The 18,268-nt window shown below is 41.0% G+C and overlaps 1 protein-coding gene across 1 annotated transcript in view; it reads left to right on the top strand.

Annotated features, from left to right (window-relative positions):
- LOC108786109 (saxiphilin-like) overlaps positions 1–13,089 on the top strand; it is a 44,635-nt gene extending 31,546 nt beyond the window's left edge. Inside the window, exons 13-19 of the mRNA XM_018555331.1 lie at positions 1,100–1,141; positions 2,532–2,696; positions 4,470–4,620; positions 5,720–5,784; positions 8,600–8,784; positions 10,303–10,501; positions 13,028–13,089. Coding sequence (XP_018410833.1) covers positions 1,100–1,141; positions 2,532–2,696; positions 4,470–4,620; positions 5,720–5,784; positions 8,600–8,784; positions 10,303–10,501; positions 13,028–13,062 — 842 coding nt within the window. The 3' untranslated portion in view covers positions 13,063–13,089. The remainder of the gene's footprint in view (positions 1–1,099; positions 1,142–2,531; positions 2,697–4,469; positions 4,621–5,719; positions 5,785–8,599; positions 8,785–10,302; positions 10,502–13,027) is intronic.
- Positions 13,090–18,268: the final 5,179 nt, after the last annotated feature.

The raw sequence follows: 18,268 nt of genomic DNA, 5'->3' as shown, positions 1-18,268 counted from the left end.
ACTCTGCTCGATCGAGCAGAGTAAACCTTTCCCTGCTCTGTTGTCTGACATCGGAGCCGTTCGCTGCCGTCAGAATAATATTTTTTTTAAAACACCATAGGAATGCATAGCTACATTCCTATTGGCTATTTCAATTTGCTCAGCTGTCACTTCTAGCCCTGCCCAATTGTTTTCTATTTAATTTTTTCTACTTTTTTAACTGTTTTTCTATTCTGCTCGGTACCACAGAGGTACCGAGCAGAATAGCCGAGCCAAATGCTGTTCGGCATCTAACAGCAGTGAGTAGCCTGTCAGAGGTTTGGCTTATCTGATCCAGATGTTGGATCGGCTGAGTCGAACCCCTTCTGCACTTCAGGGCGGCCGAACATGCTGAGCATGTTTGGCCGACCCGAAGCCACATTCCCGATGTACGCCGTACAAGCCTGAAGTGAATAGCCGAACAGCGTTCGGCTCACTTCACTTCGGGTCGGTTATTCACTCGGCTGCCTACGGCAGCTTAGTCAATTGACCCGAATGTTTTCACTGACCCCGATGTTCTATCAAACAGGACATCCCCGGCATCCCTTCAGATGTGCATGTACCTTGCCTAGCCCTGAATGATCAACATATGCCTCAGTGCGGGCTCTGCAGGAGGAATTTCCTGCAGACTCTACAGTAGTCTTTAGTGACCAGGATCAGATGGCTTCACAGAGACAAAGCGGGTGATCAGGTAGTAGGGGCTGGGGAGAGGGGGCATGTATTCTCTGTGAGTGTGCTTCTGTTTTTAGTCCTAAGTCCAGTGTGTTGCAAAGTCCAGTGTGTTGCTATGTCCAGAGTTCAGTGCCTTACTAAGTCCTGAGTACAGTGCATTCCTATGTCCTATGTAACTCTGCAATTAGGGCAATAGTGTCTTACTTTAGGTGACTTTTTGCATTATTAGGATTCTAGTTGGCCAAAATGCATTTACTTTTGTTAATATGCAACAAAAGGATTAGTAGCAAGAATACACATACAAGCATTGTGTCAATTTAAATGATGCTTTAGATGGTACACTTTCTAGTTATTCATCTATAATATATGCCTTTTAATCTGATTTTCTATGTTTTTGCTTTTTTTGCAGATGATTTTCATCCTTGTCAAATCCCTGGATCTACAATAAAAGGTAATAAAAGACTGGCATGTCATTTTATTTTGATCAGTTAAACGGATTGTATTTGTTATCAACTATGGAAAGCGTTCTTTTCTTCACGATCACCTGATATTTTTGACATATCTACTAAAATTATGTAGTTTACAGGCCTTCTTATACTTGGATACTGCACTATGAAACTCACTCCATTCTGTAAAACTTGTAAAACTTTGTTTATTGAGATGGATAGGGTGTGTAGCGAGCATGGTAGAGATAAGTGTTGAGAAAATGTATAAAGGGCAACAAAAAGTAGTAGTAGTAGTTAAAAGCTCAAGGAGCTTAAAGTGATTGTAGCTGTATTAGTGAACTCAATTTATCCTTTATTTATACTGTCTATTGATTAGCAATTAAATTCTTTATTTTATGTACAATACATCCTTGGAACACCATGCATTGTATATTTTCTTTTGGCTTGATTTTAATCATTATCTCTATAGGTTAAACTCGCTGCACTTGTGTCTTTTTTCAACCTGACTAATTATGTAACTATGTAATGTCATATAAATCATGTCTTTTTTTTTTTTTTTTTTAATCCATCCGTTTGATTCTTTATTTTATGTATGCCATCAAATGTATTAGATTGCAGTAATCGGTTTTGTTTTAGATTGATTATATTATCCATCTTGGATCTGATAACCAAACATTTTGCAATGTGAAATAATTAGGAATATGTAACTAAATTTGTAATGAAAGCAGTGGTATTGTATAAAAGAGCCAATCAGCTGCAAGCTCCATTTGGGTGTTCTGACAGCGGCCGCTGTTAGAATACAGTGAAAACAGCATGGGGTTCCTCCATCCTTAAGCGTTGATGGAGGAATCTGTCATGTTTTCTTTGTTCAACCTGTGAGCTGAACGAAGAAAACGTATGTGTGTATACCTGGCTTAAGGGGAAAGGGAGGAAACTCGGCAAAAAATCAAATGAGACAGAGTAAAAAACACCCTAACTACAGTACCCATGGTATTCTCCAAGTCCTATATCGTTTGTTGCCTTTGCTTATGTGCTCTTTAAGAGAAAACACAGAAACAAACACAAATACAGAATAAACATGCTGCATATAAACTGATCTTAGAGCAGCCGCTTTACTCCAGCGCACTCACTATTGGCTGGCCTTTGTGTGACTTTTCACCACAGAGTGCAGACTCTGCCTGCTTTATGTTCCCTCTCTCATGATTGTGTTAGTATATCACTACAGAATATGACAGTAGAGATTGACAAGACGACAAAGTAACAGTTGATAACTGAGCACTGATAGGTATACCACATATCTCCAAACAAGGGTATATTTATATTAGGCATACACTAAACCTATAACCTCCTAGGTACACCTATGACACTGTATAATTATTATTCTCTTTGGTTTAGATTTTGGGACAAAGCGTGCTGTAGCATTGGTAAAAAAAAGCAACAAAGACATCAAATGGAACAACCTTAAGGGCAAGAAGTCCTGTCATACTCATGTTGGTGATATTCCTGGCTGGGTTATCCCTGCTGGTCTTATTAGCAACCAGAACGACAATATTGACATTGGTAAGTGCAACGCTGGTACTGGCTTTGTCTTTTCATTGAACAGAGGAGTTACAATGAAAATTTTGTAATTAGCTACAAAAAACATAGACTATCTTAATGAAAAACATAAAGTCTAAGCAATCGCTCAGCATTGAAAAAAAGCCAAGTGAGATGAGCATCTTACACAGATCTTCCCTTGGAAGTCCTCATTATAGCTGGTCTAAGCAAGAAGAAACATTTAAAAGCAAAACACTGCAGGTATTATGAACATCCCCTGGCTTATTATGGAACCCATTGGAAGGTGTGTAGATCCTGAAAAAGAGGGTTATGATGGTCTACTCAGACTGCAGCTTTAAAGCCTTCTACAGGAATCAGTAAATGCCATAGATTCTAAGACAATAACTTTAAAGATTACCATACTCTTAAAAGTTAGTAGTGTTGGTGGAATTCATTTTGGGAAATAAACCATCAACTTTTTACATCTTATAAATTATAATTATAAGAACATTAGGATTCACTGAGGAGTTCACTGTAGACACATAAAAGCACAAGGCCACAGAAGTCCTTTTTCCAGATGTGCCTTGATTTACAGAGCTGGTGCACCATTCAAGCCTCCTGCACACCACCAGTTACAGTATATCTGAAAGATATTTATGGAATAATGAGAATGATTGTTGTAGTCACTGTAAAATACTTTTCATGCAGTCTATTGAGGGACACAGGAAACTCTAGACTGTTGGTTATACTGTAATATACAGGAGGAAAACGGATTTTACATAGGAAGACTGTTAGGGTGTCTGAAAATAGTCCAAAAAGTGGTGGGCAACAAAGCAACAATGACTAACAGACCCAAGAAAAAACGACAAACAATTGGGGGTTGCCTGCAGCCCAGGGGCCGTCTGGGGGTTGCCTGTCAGTGATCTGAACAGCGGCACATTTCTCTTCACAGCCGCTAGTGACAGCCAGCAGCGTGAGATGGCATAGCAACCCAGGTGGCCCGCAAGGCATCAGGAATGTCCTGGCCGGGCCCCCCTGTGCCCTGGGCCCCATAGCGGCCGCCTGGGTCGCTATGGTGATTGTTATGCCACTGGCCATGAGACAAGCAGACATTTTGATGCCATAAAGACAATGTGAGAAGAAAGGGAAATACATCACAAATTGGGGGCGATGTTAATGTGTGTCTATGGCCGATTAGCTTATCCCTTTTGTGTTATTGAGAGTGCATTCTGAAATAATGAATGTATACATTGAATGATATCAGAATAAAGCTAATGTCTGAAATAACAAATGCACAAATACATTGAATGGATACGAATGCAACTTATGTCTGAAATAAAGAATGAACAAATACAACAATTGCAACTAATGGCTGAAATAAGGAATGTTTTTTAAAATAAATACCGCTATACAACGAATACATCCGACATGAAAAAAATCAATATAAGGAATAGAAACAAAACAAAACTATAAATCTACCAGGAGCCATTGATAATACAAGACACTAGCAACAAACTGGGGTATGATGGTTGTGGAGAGGGCTATCCTGTGCTCGCTAACTATTTTTTTTCTTTTTGTTGTTTTCCATTTCTTATACAGTATATGTAGGCGGCAGTACAACACAACAGTCTAAGAATTCCTGTGTTCTTCAATGGGTGATACAGAAATATAGGTTAGAAGCTCAGCTAGAAACAGAGACATTGGCATTGCCAGCACTTGCAGACAAGGTCCAGAGTTAAGTTCAGGAGCTGAATGATTAATTTGATTTAAGACTTATATTGTGTTAATATTGTCTAGAATCCTTCTTTGGTGAAAGCTGTGCTCCTGGATCAGATACTAATTCCAAGCTTTGTAAACTGTGCATTGGTGACCCCGAGAATCCCAAAGCCAGTACAAGATGTTCTCTCAGTGATAAGGAGGCTTATTATGGAAACGAAGGCGCCTTTAGGTAAAATACATTAATATATCTGTGGAAATACAAATGTTTTACAACATACTGATGCTTTATTTAGTTTTACAATCTGAGCAACAGGACATGTAGTTTGTACAGTGTGATGAGCAGGTGTAGTCTTCTTCTGAGATAAGTAAAGTACATTACGCATTCCATGGTAATAACAGTTAACACTATACAAACTGTGATGAGCAGGGAAAGTGCTATACATTGTGATTGGCTGTCATACAATGATCAGGGTACATCACTAACAATGTGATGGGCAGGGTACAACTGCACTAAATAATGGGCAGGGTGCATTCCTAACAATGTGACAGACCGGGCACATGCTTTTCAAAATGATAGGAATGTGATGGTCAGGGTACATTCCGTACAATGTGATGGGCAGGGTACATTCCGTGCAATGTGATGGGCAGGGTACATTCCATACAATGTGATGGGCAGGGTACATTCTGTGCAATGTGATGGGCAGGCTACATTCTGTGCAATGTGATGGGCAGGGTACATTCTGTGCAATATGATGGGCAGGGTACATTCTGTGCAATGTGATGGGCAGGGTACATCCCTTACAATGTGATGGGCAGGGTACATTTCGTACAATGTGATGGGTATATTCTGAAAAATGTGATGGGCAGGGTATATTCTGAACAATGTGATGGGCAGGGTACATTCCGTACTATGTGATGGGTGGGCAGGGTACATTCCATACAATGTGATGGGCAGGGTACATTCCGTACAATGTGATGGGCAGGCAGGGCCCATTCCGTACAATGTGATGGGCAGGCAGGGCCCATTCTGTACAATGTGATGGGCAGGCAGGGTCCATTCTGTACAATGTGATGGGCAGGCAGGGCCCATTCCGTACAATGTGATGGGCAGGTTACATTTTGTACAGTGTAATTAGCAGGGTATAGATGAGCAGGGCACAGTCTTGATGAAACCTGATTAGAAGGGTGAAGTATTTATTTGCACAGCTGGTGACAATCAAGGAATTCTGTTTTATATGATGTGATAAATTAGAATAGGATTGACTTATAACATACAATACATTTTATATTATAGTTTTATTTTACACTGTTTCAATTCTGTTTTATAGATGTCTTGTGGAAAAAGGAGATGTAGCATTTGTGCCTCACACTGTTGTGTTCGCAAACACAGATGGTAAGCAAGGAATATGATACCTAGTATTCACCACACTTTAGTGCCAATTCAAAATTTAGCTGGTAACGTTTCTCAATGAAATGTATGTTGGATATGTTGCTCAGTAATGTAAAGTCACAGCCAGATACTTTGAAAAAAAGTCTATTAATCGTAATCTACTTAAAACCTATTGTTGAGCTATCCAGGGTGTATTAATATTCATTTTGCATAGTACAAATAATAATCCTCAGCAATGGCGTCACAAGGGGGGTGCGGCTCGCACCCGGCTGACACCATTGCAGGGGTGACACCAAAATGACTGACAATCATTTTGGTGTCACCCCCTCTAAAAAGTCGGGTACTCGCTCATGGACCAAGAGCCTGACAGCGTCAGGAGAGAGGAGGGGACCCGGCGGCATACCTCCAGGTGAACGCCCCCTCCTCTCTCAATCAGATGGCTGCGCATTGGTGCAATGACGACACTGCAGGGTGTCACCCGTTCTGCAGACTGGGTGACACCCCTCCTCGGGACGCCCCTGATCCTCAGACTGAGCAATAAAAAATTCATTTTTTTTCCTCAAGGAAAAATCCTTTATACTGAATGCTGGTTTGAAATATTTCAGTATGTAGATTTACCAAGTGGCTTCCTATGCCACACAGGAACCCTAGAGATATACAGGGTTATTCACTAAAGGGTGAAGGGTTTGGAGAAGACAGGAGAAGTGAACAATCTAGGACAACATAGCTGATTTGGAAACATTCTCCAATTCAGCTCACTTTCTAGTTTGGCTATGTTGTCCTAGATTGTTCACTTCTCCTGCCTTCTCCAAACTCTTCACCCTTTTGTGAATAACCCTGATAATCTTATGAGAGGTTATGGCTCTGTTCCATTAAATAAATAACTATACATATAGAGAGAGAAGTCTTGTGATGACTGGCCAGTAGGAAGAGCAGATATATTTCTACTGGTGCCCACATAATATATAAGCTGGTGGATGATTGCTTCTGATGAATGAATCCACCCAAACTGATATGTCATTTATGTGTACTGACCCTTTAAGGCTGAACTCCAGGCAGATGCAAAGGCACAAGTTATGTAGCTCTGTAATCCATTAGAAATATATCAGTAAATGCTTGTTTTCAAATGCAAGCAGCATGACTTTAACTTGGTATCAGCCTCTTGCTGTACAGTAGAGCTCAGAGAGTAGGAGTGAGAAGCTGCACACACAGTCATGTACTGTATACTGCAGTGCAACAAGCATGATGAGAACAAACAAAAGAAGTGCTCATCAGTCCGCTTCTTCTTCTTTCACTGTTCAGGCACAGGGTGTTGAGGGACCTGTAAGTAAAAGTGAACGTGTAGTAGAGAAAAATCAGGTCCCTTCCCATGCTAGACATGGCTATGCTGTGAGGTGGAGCTATGTACATTTCAGAACTTGATGGACGGACACAAATACAAATAATATGGCGGGTAAAATAGCTTTCATATACGTATTTCATCTGTGAATTTAGCTGTTTGCCTGGAGCTCATATTGAAGCACAACTAAAAGGATTGCCCGGGAAGCTGGTTCCATGCTATTTGGCTATTAAGAAAGCACAGCAATGCAGGCAGGGTGCAGTACTCACCAGGCACGCACTGACAGCTCTCCCCGTGCATCTGCGGATTCTGGTCCATTGTGACATCACTGGCCAGATCCCAGGGCCAGCAGACTGCGCAGGAGTCCACAGCTCTCCACCCGTGGACCGCAGGACCCGGAAGTGCTGTGGAATGCAAAGCCAGGAAGCAGAACTCTGAAAGAGCCATCCCTTTCTGGCCAAACAGCCGGCTCGATACCTTTTAGCTGGGAAGTCAGCTTCCGGGGCAATCAGCATGGAGCTGGCCCAAAAATCATGGTGCCAGCTTCCCGGGCAATCAAGACACCACCCGCCTTGATGACTTGATGGGAGCAAGCTGGCTACATGTTAACGGAAGCACCGGTATGGGCAAGTACTGAAATATCGGTGCTCTTACTCAATACCGAAAAAACAGTATCAGTGCATCCCTAGCTGTAACCAATAATACACCATTAAATATATATTTTTTAATGCAAGCAGTGTAAGTACCTGAATCTGACCTGGTATCAGCCTCTTGTAGTCCTTGTATAGCTGGGTTGGAGTGTGAGAGGAAGAAGCAGCACAATGAGCCAATCAGTTCATATGCAGACAAGAAGCATGCTGATAAAGGGATAAAGCAGAGTTATAGAGAGATGTGCTCACACACTGCTTCTCCTTTCACTGTCCAGTCACAAGCTGGGGCGGGTCCAGGATGGCCTGGGATTAGAGGAAGTGGGTTGAATGATGCTGGCCATCAGCCTGAAGACATCTAGCAACAGAAAAAAAAATGTTGCGGGAAAAAGCTGCTTTTGTTCTTTGTTATTTTATTGGGCTATTTCGTTTTGGAATCAGCCTCTTGCAGTCCCTGTATAACAGGGCTGGGGTGTGAGAGGAAGAAGCAGCACAAGGATCCAATCAGTTCATGTGATGACAAGAAGTATGCTGATATGAAGAGAGAGAAGAGTGACAGAGATGAGCTTTCTTCTCCTTCTCCTTCCTTGACCAGTCACAGGCTGGGACAGCTGGGCTCAGAGAAAGTGGGTTGAATGATGCTGGCCATCAGACTGAGGACATCTAGTGAGAAAAAAAAAGTACTGTGGGGGAAATCTTTGGATTGATGGTGAATGTTACAGCAAAAGGTTTTATGAGGCTATTCATTTTATCTTGATACTGTATGTTTGGCTGGAGTTAGGCTTTAAGTGTTTGACTGAAGAAATTAAATAAATGACTTTGTACCTTGCAGGTAAAAATCCAGCAGAATGGGCTAAAGATTTGAAATCAGAGGACTTTGAAATATTATGTCTGGATGGCTCACGTGCCCCTGTCACTAATTACAGGGGCTGTAATCTTTCAGGCCTCCCACCTCGTGCCATCGTCACCCGGGAGGAGAGTGTCAGTGATGTTGTAAGAATTCTTATTAATCAGCAGGTAAATCATTGTTACTGCTTTCCATCAGATTGTACACAAATTCCAGGGAACCTCAGCAGCCTAGTTTACAGTATATTCTTATAACAGCACAACTCCATATACTGTGTAAAATTATGTTTATGACTGACAGCACATGACTACATCTTCTGGGTTTAACATCCTGAAAGCAAAGCAAGTGTACATTATTCTGTGATTGGGGGCTGCAGATAGAATAGATCAGATGAATGCTGGAAAAAATCGTATCGGATTTAAATTTAAAGAACTATGGGGTCAATGCTTTTCCCCATAGTTCTCCTAAGGGTCACGGGAGGACACAAACCAGCGTCCTCCCGTGACCCAAAGATCAGTATACCACGAGCTACAGCTCGCGGTATACTGAGACCGCAGCAGCCGGGAAGGATCCCGACATTACTGTCGAGATCCACCCAGCTGGGTGATTGACAGCTGGCTGTGCCTATCTAGAGGCAGAGCAAGCTGTACCTGCCCCCTCCCCGTCCGTTCCACCAGTCAGCGTGGAGGATCGGACAGGGGAGGGGGGAATTCCTGCAGGGAGCCGTGAGTGACAGTCACGGCTCTCTGCAGGAACAGTATCGAGAAGTGAGTGAGCGACGGTATGTGTTTGCTCACTTCTCGATTTATTGAGCCGACCTGTGGCAGTCTCATTGTCACACATCGGCTCGAACTATGAGGCTGAGTGATTTTCACTCACCTCATAGTTCTCCTTTAAAAACTTGGGACATGTTTGCATGCTAGAAAGGTGACCACTAATCCTCCGCTGTATATTTATGAATTATGAAGTGGTAATATTCATTTCTACAAGGCCAACCGAGGCCCGGGACTCCTATAACCTGACGCCCGGGACATGAAGTTCCGGGCGCCGTGCGGGTAGTTTTCCTACATTTAGTTCTGGTTTGTGCAAGCAGGGCTAAATGTAGAGCGGGGAAGCCACTCGTTTGTTTAGAAGCGATTTTACTGAGATCAAGGGGAAGGTAAAAACCCAGATAGCAAGTAATTGAGCTGCAAGTTTGAAAATGACTTGCTAAACTTTTGCAGACTTGCCGAGCTTCACGAATTTGTTGCACAATTACAGCAAGTCTGCATTGCAAGTCTCCAGACCAGCGAGCTTGCAGAGCTCTTGCATAGACCTGCAGGACTCAGGTCCTGATGTAGACTTGCCAAGCAAATTTGCTACAAATTCAAAAAGTGTCAACTAGAACTTGTGCTGCAAGTGTTCTGCAAGTCTACAACTTGCCAGGAATGTGTGCAGCAAGTTAACAAAAATTACAATTTCACCCTGCCATAAGTTTGTAGCAAGTTATCCTTGCTATCTGGGAAGAGTAATTGTGGTAATGTGACCACTTTTTTTTTTTAGATATTGAGGACATTTGTATGGTGTTTCCTGTAGATTTTTAACTATTGATGGTTTTTGAAGTCACTGTACATCCTAGAAGCGTTGATATACAATATGCATTTTAAAAGAGTTAGTTGGCTCACTTGAAGTGTTGTGTAATTTTATAGTCCCTGTATGGACGGAACGGATTTGAGAAAGATATGTTCCAGATGTTTTCTTCAGCTAAAGGCCAGAACCTCCTCTTCAACGATGAGACTCAGTGCCTGATTGAATTTGATAGACAACCTAAAGACATTATGGAGGATTACTTTGGGGTACGCTACTACACTGCAGTGTACAGTGCAAGCAGATCTGCCGTACCATCAGGTATTTTAGCATTTTATTCTTCACCTAAGATAACTCATAATGGTGAACTATTTTTTATACAATCCGTTAAGTTTATTGGTAAATTACAACTTTCACCCTCAGCCATTACAAAGGAATCTTGTTCTCTTCCTTTATGGATCTTTCATTTATATTTTATTAGATGAACAAAGCAAGAGAAGTGAGATTTCCTTTCTTCAAAACAGAAGGAGGTGGAGCTGAGAACTCCACTGAGAAAATCTCACCACTGGAATTCCTAAGAACTTTAGGAAACCAATGTAATTCTATCCATCAGCATGCAACCATAGCTGAAATATTTATTTTAAGGGGACGTAAAATGAATAGCCAAACCTGCATTTACAGAGTAAACTCTGGTCTCTAGAAGTGTTCTCAGAACTGAACAGAAATACCTTTCCACTAGAAGGAGCATTATAGAGTGAACAAATAAACACCAAAGCTATATATATGACAGAACATACTCAACCAAATCAGGCTTTAAAGTGGGGCTACCCCTGCACTGCAAGGGTTAACTGGAATAAAGACGATATACTCACCCACTCCTGGGTCCTGCAGCAGTCAGCGCTCACATTAGACATGCATTAGACATGATGACATCAGCAGCCGGATGGGAGCTTCCTAGATGCGCGTGGGCGTTTTAAAACGTCATGGCTCCACCCCAGCGCGAGCGGGAAACTGTCAAAATTTTAAACAGCTGGCAATGGCTGTTTACATACAAGCGTTCTAGTAGGTATAGACCTTGTATGTTGTGAAAGAGAACACTGCCATCAGGGAATAACATTTCTATGAAGGGGTGTACTTGGTCAACAATGTTTAGGTAGGCAGCACGTGTCATAGTAACATCCACATGAATGGCAGGACTGAAGGTTTCCCAGCAGAACATTGGCCAAAGCATCACACTGGCACCGCCGGCTTGCCTTCTTCCTATAGTGCATCCTTGTGCCATCTCTTCCCAAGGTAAACGCCACACACGCACCTGGCCATCCACATGATGTAAACGAAAATGTGATTCGTCCTACCAGGCCACTTTCTTCCATTGCTCTGTGATCCAGTTCTGAAGTTCATGTGCCCATTGTAGGCGCTTTTGGCAGTGAACAGGGGTCAGCATGGGCACTCTGACTGGTCTGCAGCTAAGTAGCCCCATACTCAACAAATTGCAAGTCACTATGTGTTCAGACACCTTTCTGTTGGAACCAGCATTACCTTTTTCAGCAATATGAACTACTGTAACTCTTCTATTGGGTCAAACTACAAGGGCCAGCCTTTGCTCTCCATGTACATCAATAAGCCTTGGTGGCTTATGACCCTGTTACCAGTTTTCTTTCCTTGGACCACTTATGGTAGGTCCTGACCAGTGCGTACTAGGAAAATTGCACAAGAGCTGCAGTTTTGGAGTTGCTCTGACCCAGTCGTCATTCATAACAATTTGGCCAAAGTCACTCAGATCCTTACACTTGCCCATCATCAACTGTGCGTCATATATGCCACCCACTTCCAGATGCCATTGTAACAAGATAATCAATGTTATTCACTTTACCCGTCAGTGGTCATAAGATTATGGCTGAGCGGTGTATGTGTTCAAGGCAAACATTTCAGCAGATTTTTGCTTTTTTTTAACTGACAGAGGGTATAAACATTTGTGTGTGCTTTAGGCTGCATTGCTGTATGGCATACAAATATTAGTGATATTAAAGAACGTCCATTTATCCAAAGTCTAGTGCTGAAAAAATACACTGAACAAGGAGATATGTTTTCATCAGGATCTGTTGTAACACCAAAATATTTAAACGTATTTATGAGAGCCATATGATATGGTGTCTGTGAAGGTTTGTATGTATTCAGGTTATAGTATAGCCAGTCATCACATTCAAGTTGACTTGTTTTGTGATGTAAAGCATACATGGTTTTTCAGTCTCAAAATTGTGTTTTAACCCCTTCATGACTGAGGCCTTTTTTTAATTTTTTGCACCCATGTCATATTCCACATTTTAGGCCTGAAAATGACTTAAAACCCCCAAACATTTTGTCATCTACAAATTCTTATCTGACTAGCCAATATATTACTAAACATATGACATGTACATGTAGTTGTAATGACCGTCTCCAAGAGGTTAGGCATGAATACATGATCATTATTGAAAACAAGTAGAAAATACTATCAAATGGCAGAAATGTGACAACTGAACGAAATACATTAACCCCTTCGTGACTGACGACGTACAGTATACGTCGCCAGCATCGGGGCTGTTTAAACAGACTCCCGGCGACTTTTGCCGCCGGGACTCTGTTTAAACTTGTAGAGCCGACTGTCGGCTTTACAACAGAAGCGATCCTGGCGACTTACCTGTCGCCAGATCGCTTCTGTTACGTTTTCACCAGTTTACCTGCAGACTTAACTCTGATCATTAGATGTCAACAATTAGTACAGTGTCTTTCAGCTCATATTGTATCATTGCTAGAATTCCAGAACTTCTTTTTTTTCACTGTTTTTTTTTCTTTTTCTTTTCACAGAACTGATACCTGCCTGCACATTTAAACACTGTTAAGACGATAAGAAAAATGGACAAAACATCATCTTGTTTTCATGAACAATGTCTTTAATATAATAAAAATACTTTTCTTTATTGTTCATTAAGGGACACAGGATCAGTATGTATTCTGTTACAAATGGGGTTATACTTCCACCTACAGGAAGATTTGGGCCCTGGCAAAAAAAAGCTAACCCCTTACTCCCGGCATGCTTCACTATTGAGCTAATGTTCTAGGAGAATTGATGTTTTTTCTCCACTAAGAAGAATTTACCTCCTTTTTTTTTTACTAGGCATTTGGTTTTCTTAATGTTTTTTCTTCAATCAAGATATCATCTATGTGGTGCTCTATGCAGGTATCCAATCAGCTAAACCTTGGTGATGCTTTGGAGGCTGTACTTGGACCTCAGTACACCACAAATTGTGGGGCCTGCAAAGTGCCCTACAAAATATTTTTGTTAATTTCACCGTACAATCTTTCCATTTATGCATCCTGTACCCCACTTGTCATCTCAGGTTGTATTTTGCTTTCATGCATTGCAACAGTGACATACCATACACCCCAGTATATTTGCTGCCCACAATGCATTACATAATGCTTATTTGCCAATATTTACTGTTGCCATGAGCACCAACACTCATTCCAAATTGGTTTATGATGTTGCTTTTGTTGCCTTTGTATTAGATAACAGCCTGTTATGACATCCAGATATCACCTTAATGTCTCCTATGCTTTTTCCATTACATTTTTAATGCTGCCGGCTTTATAATGCATTATTCTCTGTTTTTAACCTTAATATTATGGCCGCTGTGGTAGCCAAAGAAAGCTTAGATGAACTTTCCCCACCGCTAAAGCCTGAGACCACGGTCCTCTGTCCCGTTCCGTGCTGGGTGACACTTCCGCCTCTGCTGGTTAACAGGAAAGGCCCTTCATTCCACACTGCGCTCTCGCTGGGGGACGGGGGGTGTCTTGTTGTCTGAAGCCGGACACAGCATGTGCTGTTTGCTATTTAAACCGGTGACCCGTCCAGCACAGGTGTCCTCTCATCGCAGACGAGAGGATGAGTTAATTTTCAAGCCCTGTTTATGTGACTCCTCAGGTCATGTGACTCTAGATCATGAATTGTATGCACCAGAAATTTGTTTTATACAGAAAGATCACTATTTTATGAACAGCTAAGATATCACAAATTCACATTAGATCCTAAATCATATCTTCTGTTGGGATAATAAAGTGATAAAATGGCATTGGGGTCTCCTATAAACCCCTGCTCCCTTACAGTTTGGTAAATCTTCTTATGCTACTAGACCACTGAATAGTTTTCATGAATCAGGAAAGGTGCTGTGTGCTTCCACTACCTGTGTACAGCCGACCACAATCAATCTGGAATGACTCGGTTCAGATGGCATCCATTATATGAACTTGATAATCACCCACCAGTTCTATCAAGAATACCTTGACATTACACATTTAAATATTTGCTTAACTCTAAAGATAATTTGGAGAACTCAGTACTAATTAATGCAACAGCAATTTGCTTAAACTAAAAAACAAAAAAACTTAACTATAAAAATAAAAATAATGGACAAATGTTATAACACCATTCCAACATTTCCGATATTAACGGTTCTTTGCACGGTTTTGTTCTGTTTGCACACATCAAGAAATCATTGACGTGGTTATAACTGTTGGTCATTCCCCCACAGGGCCACCAAAATATTCTAATAAAATAGAAGATAAAACTGTGTTTAACAAAAGGAACGTTTACAAAGTTAAAGGACCGAATCATGAATGAGCCATGCCCATGATTTGTAGCCATGCATGTTCACATCTGTGTTCATTAGTTATAATGTTTGCAGTGAGGTTAATGAAGATCCAGCCTTTCCAGCTGACAATAAACTGACCGAATTCCAGCCAGCTTATCGTTCTACCTTCTCCTTTTTTAGCTTTTCCCTTTTATAGTCATTGCTTTTTGTTATTGGACTTATTTCTCCGTCCTTCCCTAACCAAGTGCCTGCTTGGCCTAGTTCACCCTCCTTTAGGTGTTGTGTTGTCCAAATGAGTTTTAATGGACTGTTACTTGGTTACTTATTTTCTTTGCTCAGCCTGCAGATTGAACAAAGAAAATATAACAGTGTATACCCAAATTTACATAGTTACATAATATTTGAGGTTGAATAAAGCCACAGGTCCATCGATTTTGTAACTTGACCTTTGTGAGTGTGTGTTTGTATGTGTAATTGAGTCTCTGTGTTACACTGCTACTGCAAGAAAAATCAAAATTGGTTAACAAAATAAATCTATATTTATTATCTTTCACACTACATATGCTGTGCACTTTATGTCTATACATTTACCAGGACCGTGCAGGTTAAATCCCTAAATCCTGGAATAACCCTGGGAAATGAAGGGCACATGACAATTTAAAGAGGAACTGTCTTTGGAAGCTGTGGCAGAAAAGGAATTGGGCAAGAAGAGGCAGCCATCTTGGTAGAAAAGCAGGGCTTTGCTTTCTTTTGTGACAGCTGCCCGCCCGGTGACTGGTGATCTGATGACTGGTGATCTGATGACTGGTGGAGTAATGATCATGAAGCATCGAGAAAGGTGCAGAAAGCACAAATCTACTGAATGAAGCAGAATCAGGGAGATCCGCTCACTGCAGGTCATCAGGTGCAGCCTTCTCTCCAGCAAGGAGAACAGTGAGCAGCAAAGTACTAACATTACCAAATCCAACAAGACTAGTAGTTAGAGGCAGCAGTGCACAAAGGATCTTACACTGTAGATACACAGATACTGTATTAGGCTTAAGGAATAGGAGGGCCTAGGCTCAGTCCCATGTCAGGAAGTGAACTACTATTTTTCAAGAGGAATTCAAGATAAAAAGGTATATTGTTAGGATACTGCTTAGGCAGAACCAACATTTCTAGATGTTTCCTTTAACATAAACAAATCTTTTTTTTTAAGTTCAGGTTCACTTTGAAGCTGAATTTCAGGCAGGTATAAGAATAATACAAATAGTAAGGTTCTGTATTCATTAATACATTAATGTATTATATTTTATTTAATTATAGCAATGTAAGTACCTACAATGGGCAGGGAATCACCCCCTCGCAGTTTGCTGTGCAGTATATATTGCAGAGCTCAGAGAAGAGGAGAGAAAAGCACAGCACAAGGCACTAGTCAGATGTGCTGCAGTATAAGGAGCAAGCTAATAGAAGGAGAAAGCAGAGTGACAGGGAAATGAGCTCATCAGTGTGCTTCTTTTCTTTTCACTGTCTAGTCATAAGGTGAAGGTAGGGAAGGGACCCTGAAGAGAAAGTGAAATGACTCCAGACATACATAGGTTCCCTTCCCTGCTAGTCATAGCTGTGCTGTGTGGCAGAGCTGTGTAAAACTCAGGACTGGATGAAAAGAAAATCTTTTGACAGGTAAAACAGCTCCCATATTGGTACAACCCTAATTCCCAAAAAGTTGGGACATTGTGTAAAATCTACATAAAATCAATATGTCGTGTCAACCATTAGCGTCTCTGAATTGAGCACAGACCTATGCATAAAGAAGAGGTTGGTCTTGGAGAGCTCACACTTATTCCTCTGTGAAACCACAGCCGAGGACCCCTGCAATAAAACATAGAAAACATATCAAATGTTTAACCCTTTCACTGCCAAGCCCTCCGGAACATTTTTTAAATCAGCTGGCTACGCCATTTTTGCAATTTTTTTCCCATTGATTTGATTTTCCCCCCAAACCATATATTTTCTGAAAACGCAGGCCCGGTAGAATAAAAAGATGGTGATACTAAATTTGTAGGCCGTGCGATAATTGCGCAAATGTTTCTCAAATTAATATTAAAATTAATATTAAACCGATAAAAATACACAATTCAATTGTTAAAACACACCAAAATCAGTATCCGTGCACAAAAAAAAAAACATTTTCTGACTAAATAAAACTGTATTGAGTTAATAAATAACAAATATTTTCAAATTTGAAATTGCGCCTTTTTGCGAAAAGGTAAAAAAATTACGGTACGCAAAACTGTAAATAAGCGACTTGTGTTAAAAAATTGTTTTTACGCTGTGTTAGTGTTTGTGTTGTGATAAAATGATACAGGCCTATATTTAATTGCAACACAAAGATCACGATGCATGGCAATGTGTCACAAAGCTTTGCCACGTGCTGCCACAGTTAATATATATTTTTTTTAAAAGAAAACAAAATACATTAAAAAAATCATGCACTGCAATGCATTCTAACAACGCACTGCAGCGCATGTGCATGGCGTACACCTCAATACTGTATGTGTATGCTATGTGGGTGGAGGGAGGGGTTGTGCTTTTTTTAATTAGTTTTTTTGTTATAGGGTCCTCAATTTTTTTTTCTGCAGCCCCAGCACTCAATGAGGGGACAGTCCCTAAAGTGACCATGAGCTTATAGCAGAACTGTAAATGCCAGGTCCATATGTCATATGTCCTTGGCCAGTCGGGAACACTTTTGTTCCTCTGCACGACATACGTCCTTAGCAGGGAAATTGTTAAATTGAGAAAATTTTTCCCATTTTAGGAAAAAAATATGGTCATTTTGAAATTGATGACAGCAACACGTCTCAAAAAAGTTGGGACAGGGCAACAAAAAGCTGGCAAAGTAACTTGTACTAAGATGAAAGAGCTTAGAGAGTCAGAGTGTCTCAGAAGTAAAGATGGGCCGAGATTCAACAGTCTGTGAAAAGCTGCTCCCAAAAATTGTTGAGCAATTTCAGAAAACTGTTCCTTAATGTAAAATCGCAAAGACTTTAAATATATAATCTACAGTACAAAATATCATTTAAATACTCAGAGAATCTGGAGACATCTCCGTGCACAAGGGACAAAGCCGAAAACACAATATTGGATGCCCGTGATCTTCGGGCCCTCAGACGGCACTGCATTAAAATCAGGCATGAATCTGTGATGGATTTCACTGCATGGGCTCAGGAATACTTCCAAAAATCACTGTCTGTGAACACAGTTCGCCGTGTCATCCAAAAATGCAAGTTAAAGCTCTATTATGCAAAAGAAGAAGCCATATCTGAACATGATCCAGAAACGCCGCTGTCTTCTCTGGGCCAAAGCTCATTTTAAATGTTCTGTCACAAAGTGGAAAAATGTTCTGTGGTTAGATTAATCGAAATTTGACATTTTTTTTGGCAACCATGGGTGCTGTGTCCTTAGGAATAAAGAGGAG

This window comes from Nanorana parkeri, unplaced genomic scaffold (genome assembly GCF_000935625.1).
Source record: "Nanorana parkeri isolate BGI_ZX_2015 unplaced genomic scaffold, ASM93562v1 scaffold192, whole genome shotgun sequence".
NCBI lineage: Eukaryota > Metazoa > Chordata > Amphibia > Anura > Dicroglossidae > Nanorana > Nanorana parkeri.
This window is presented reverse-complemented; position numbering and strand designations above follow the sequence as displayed.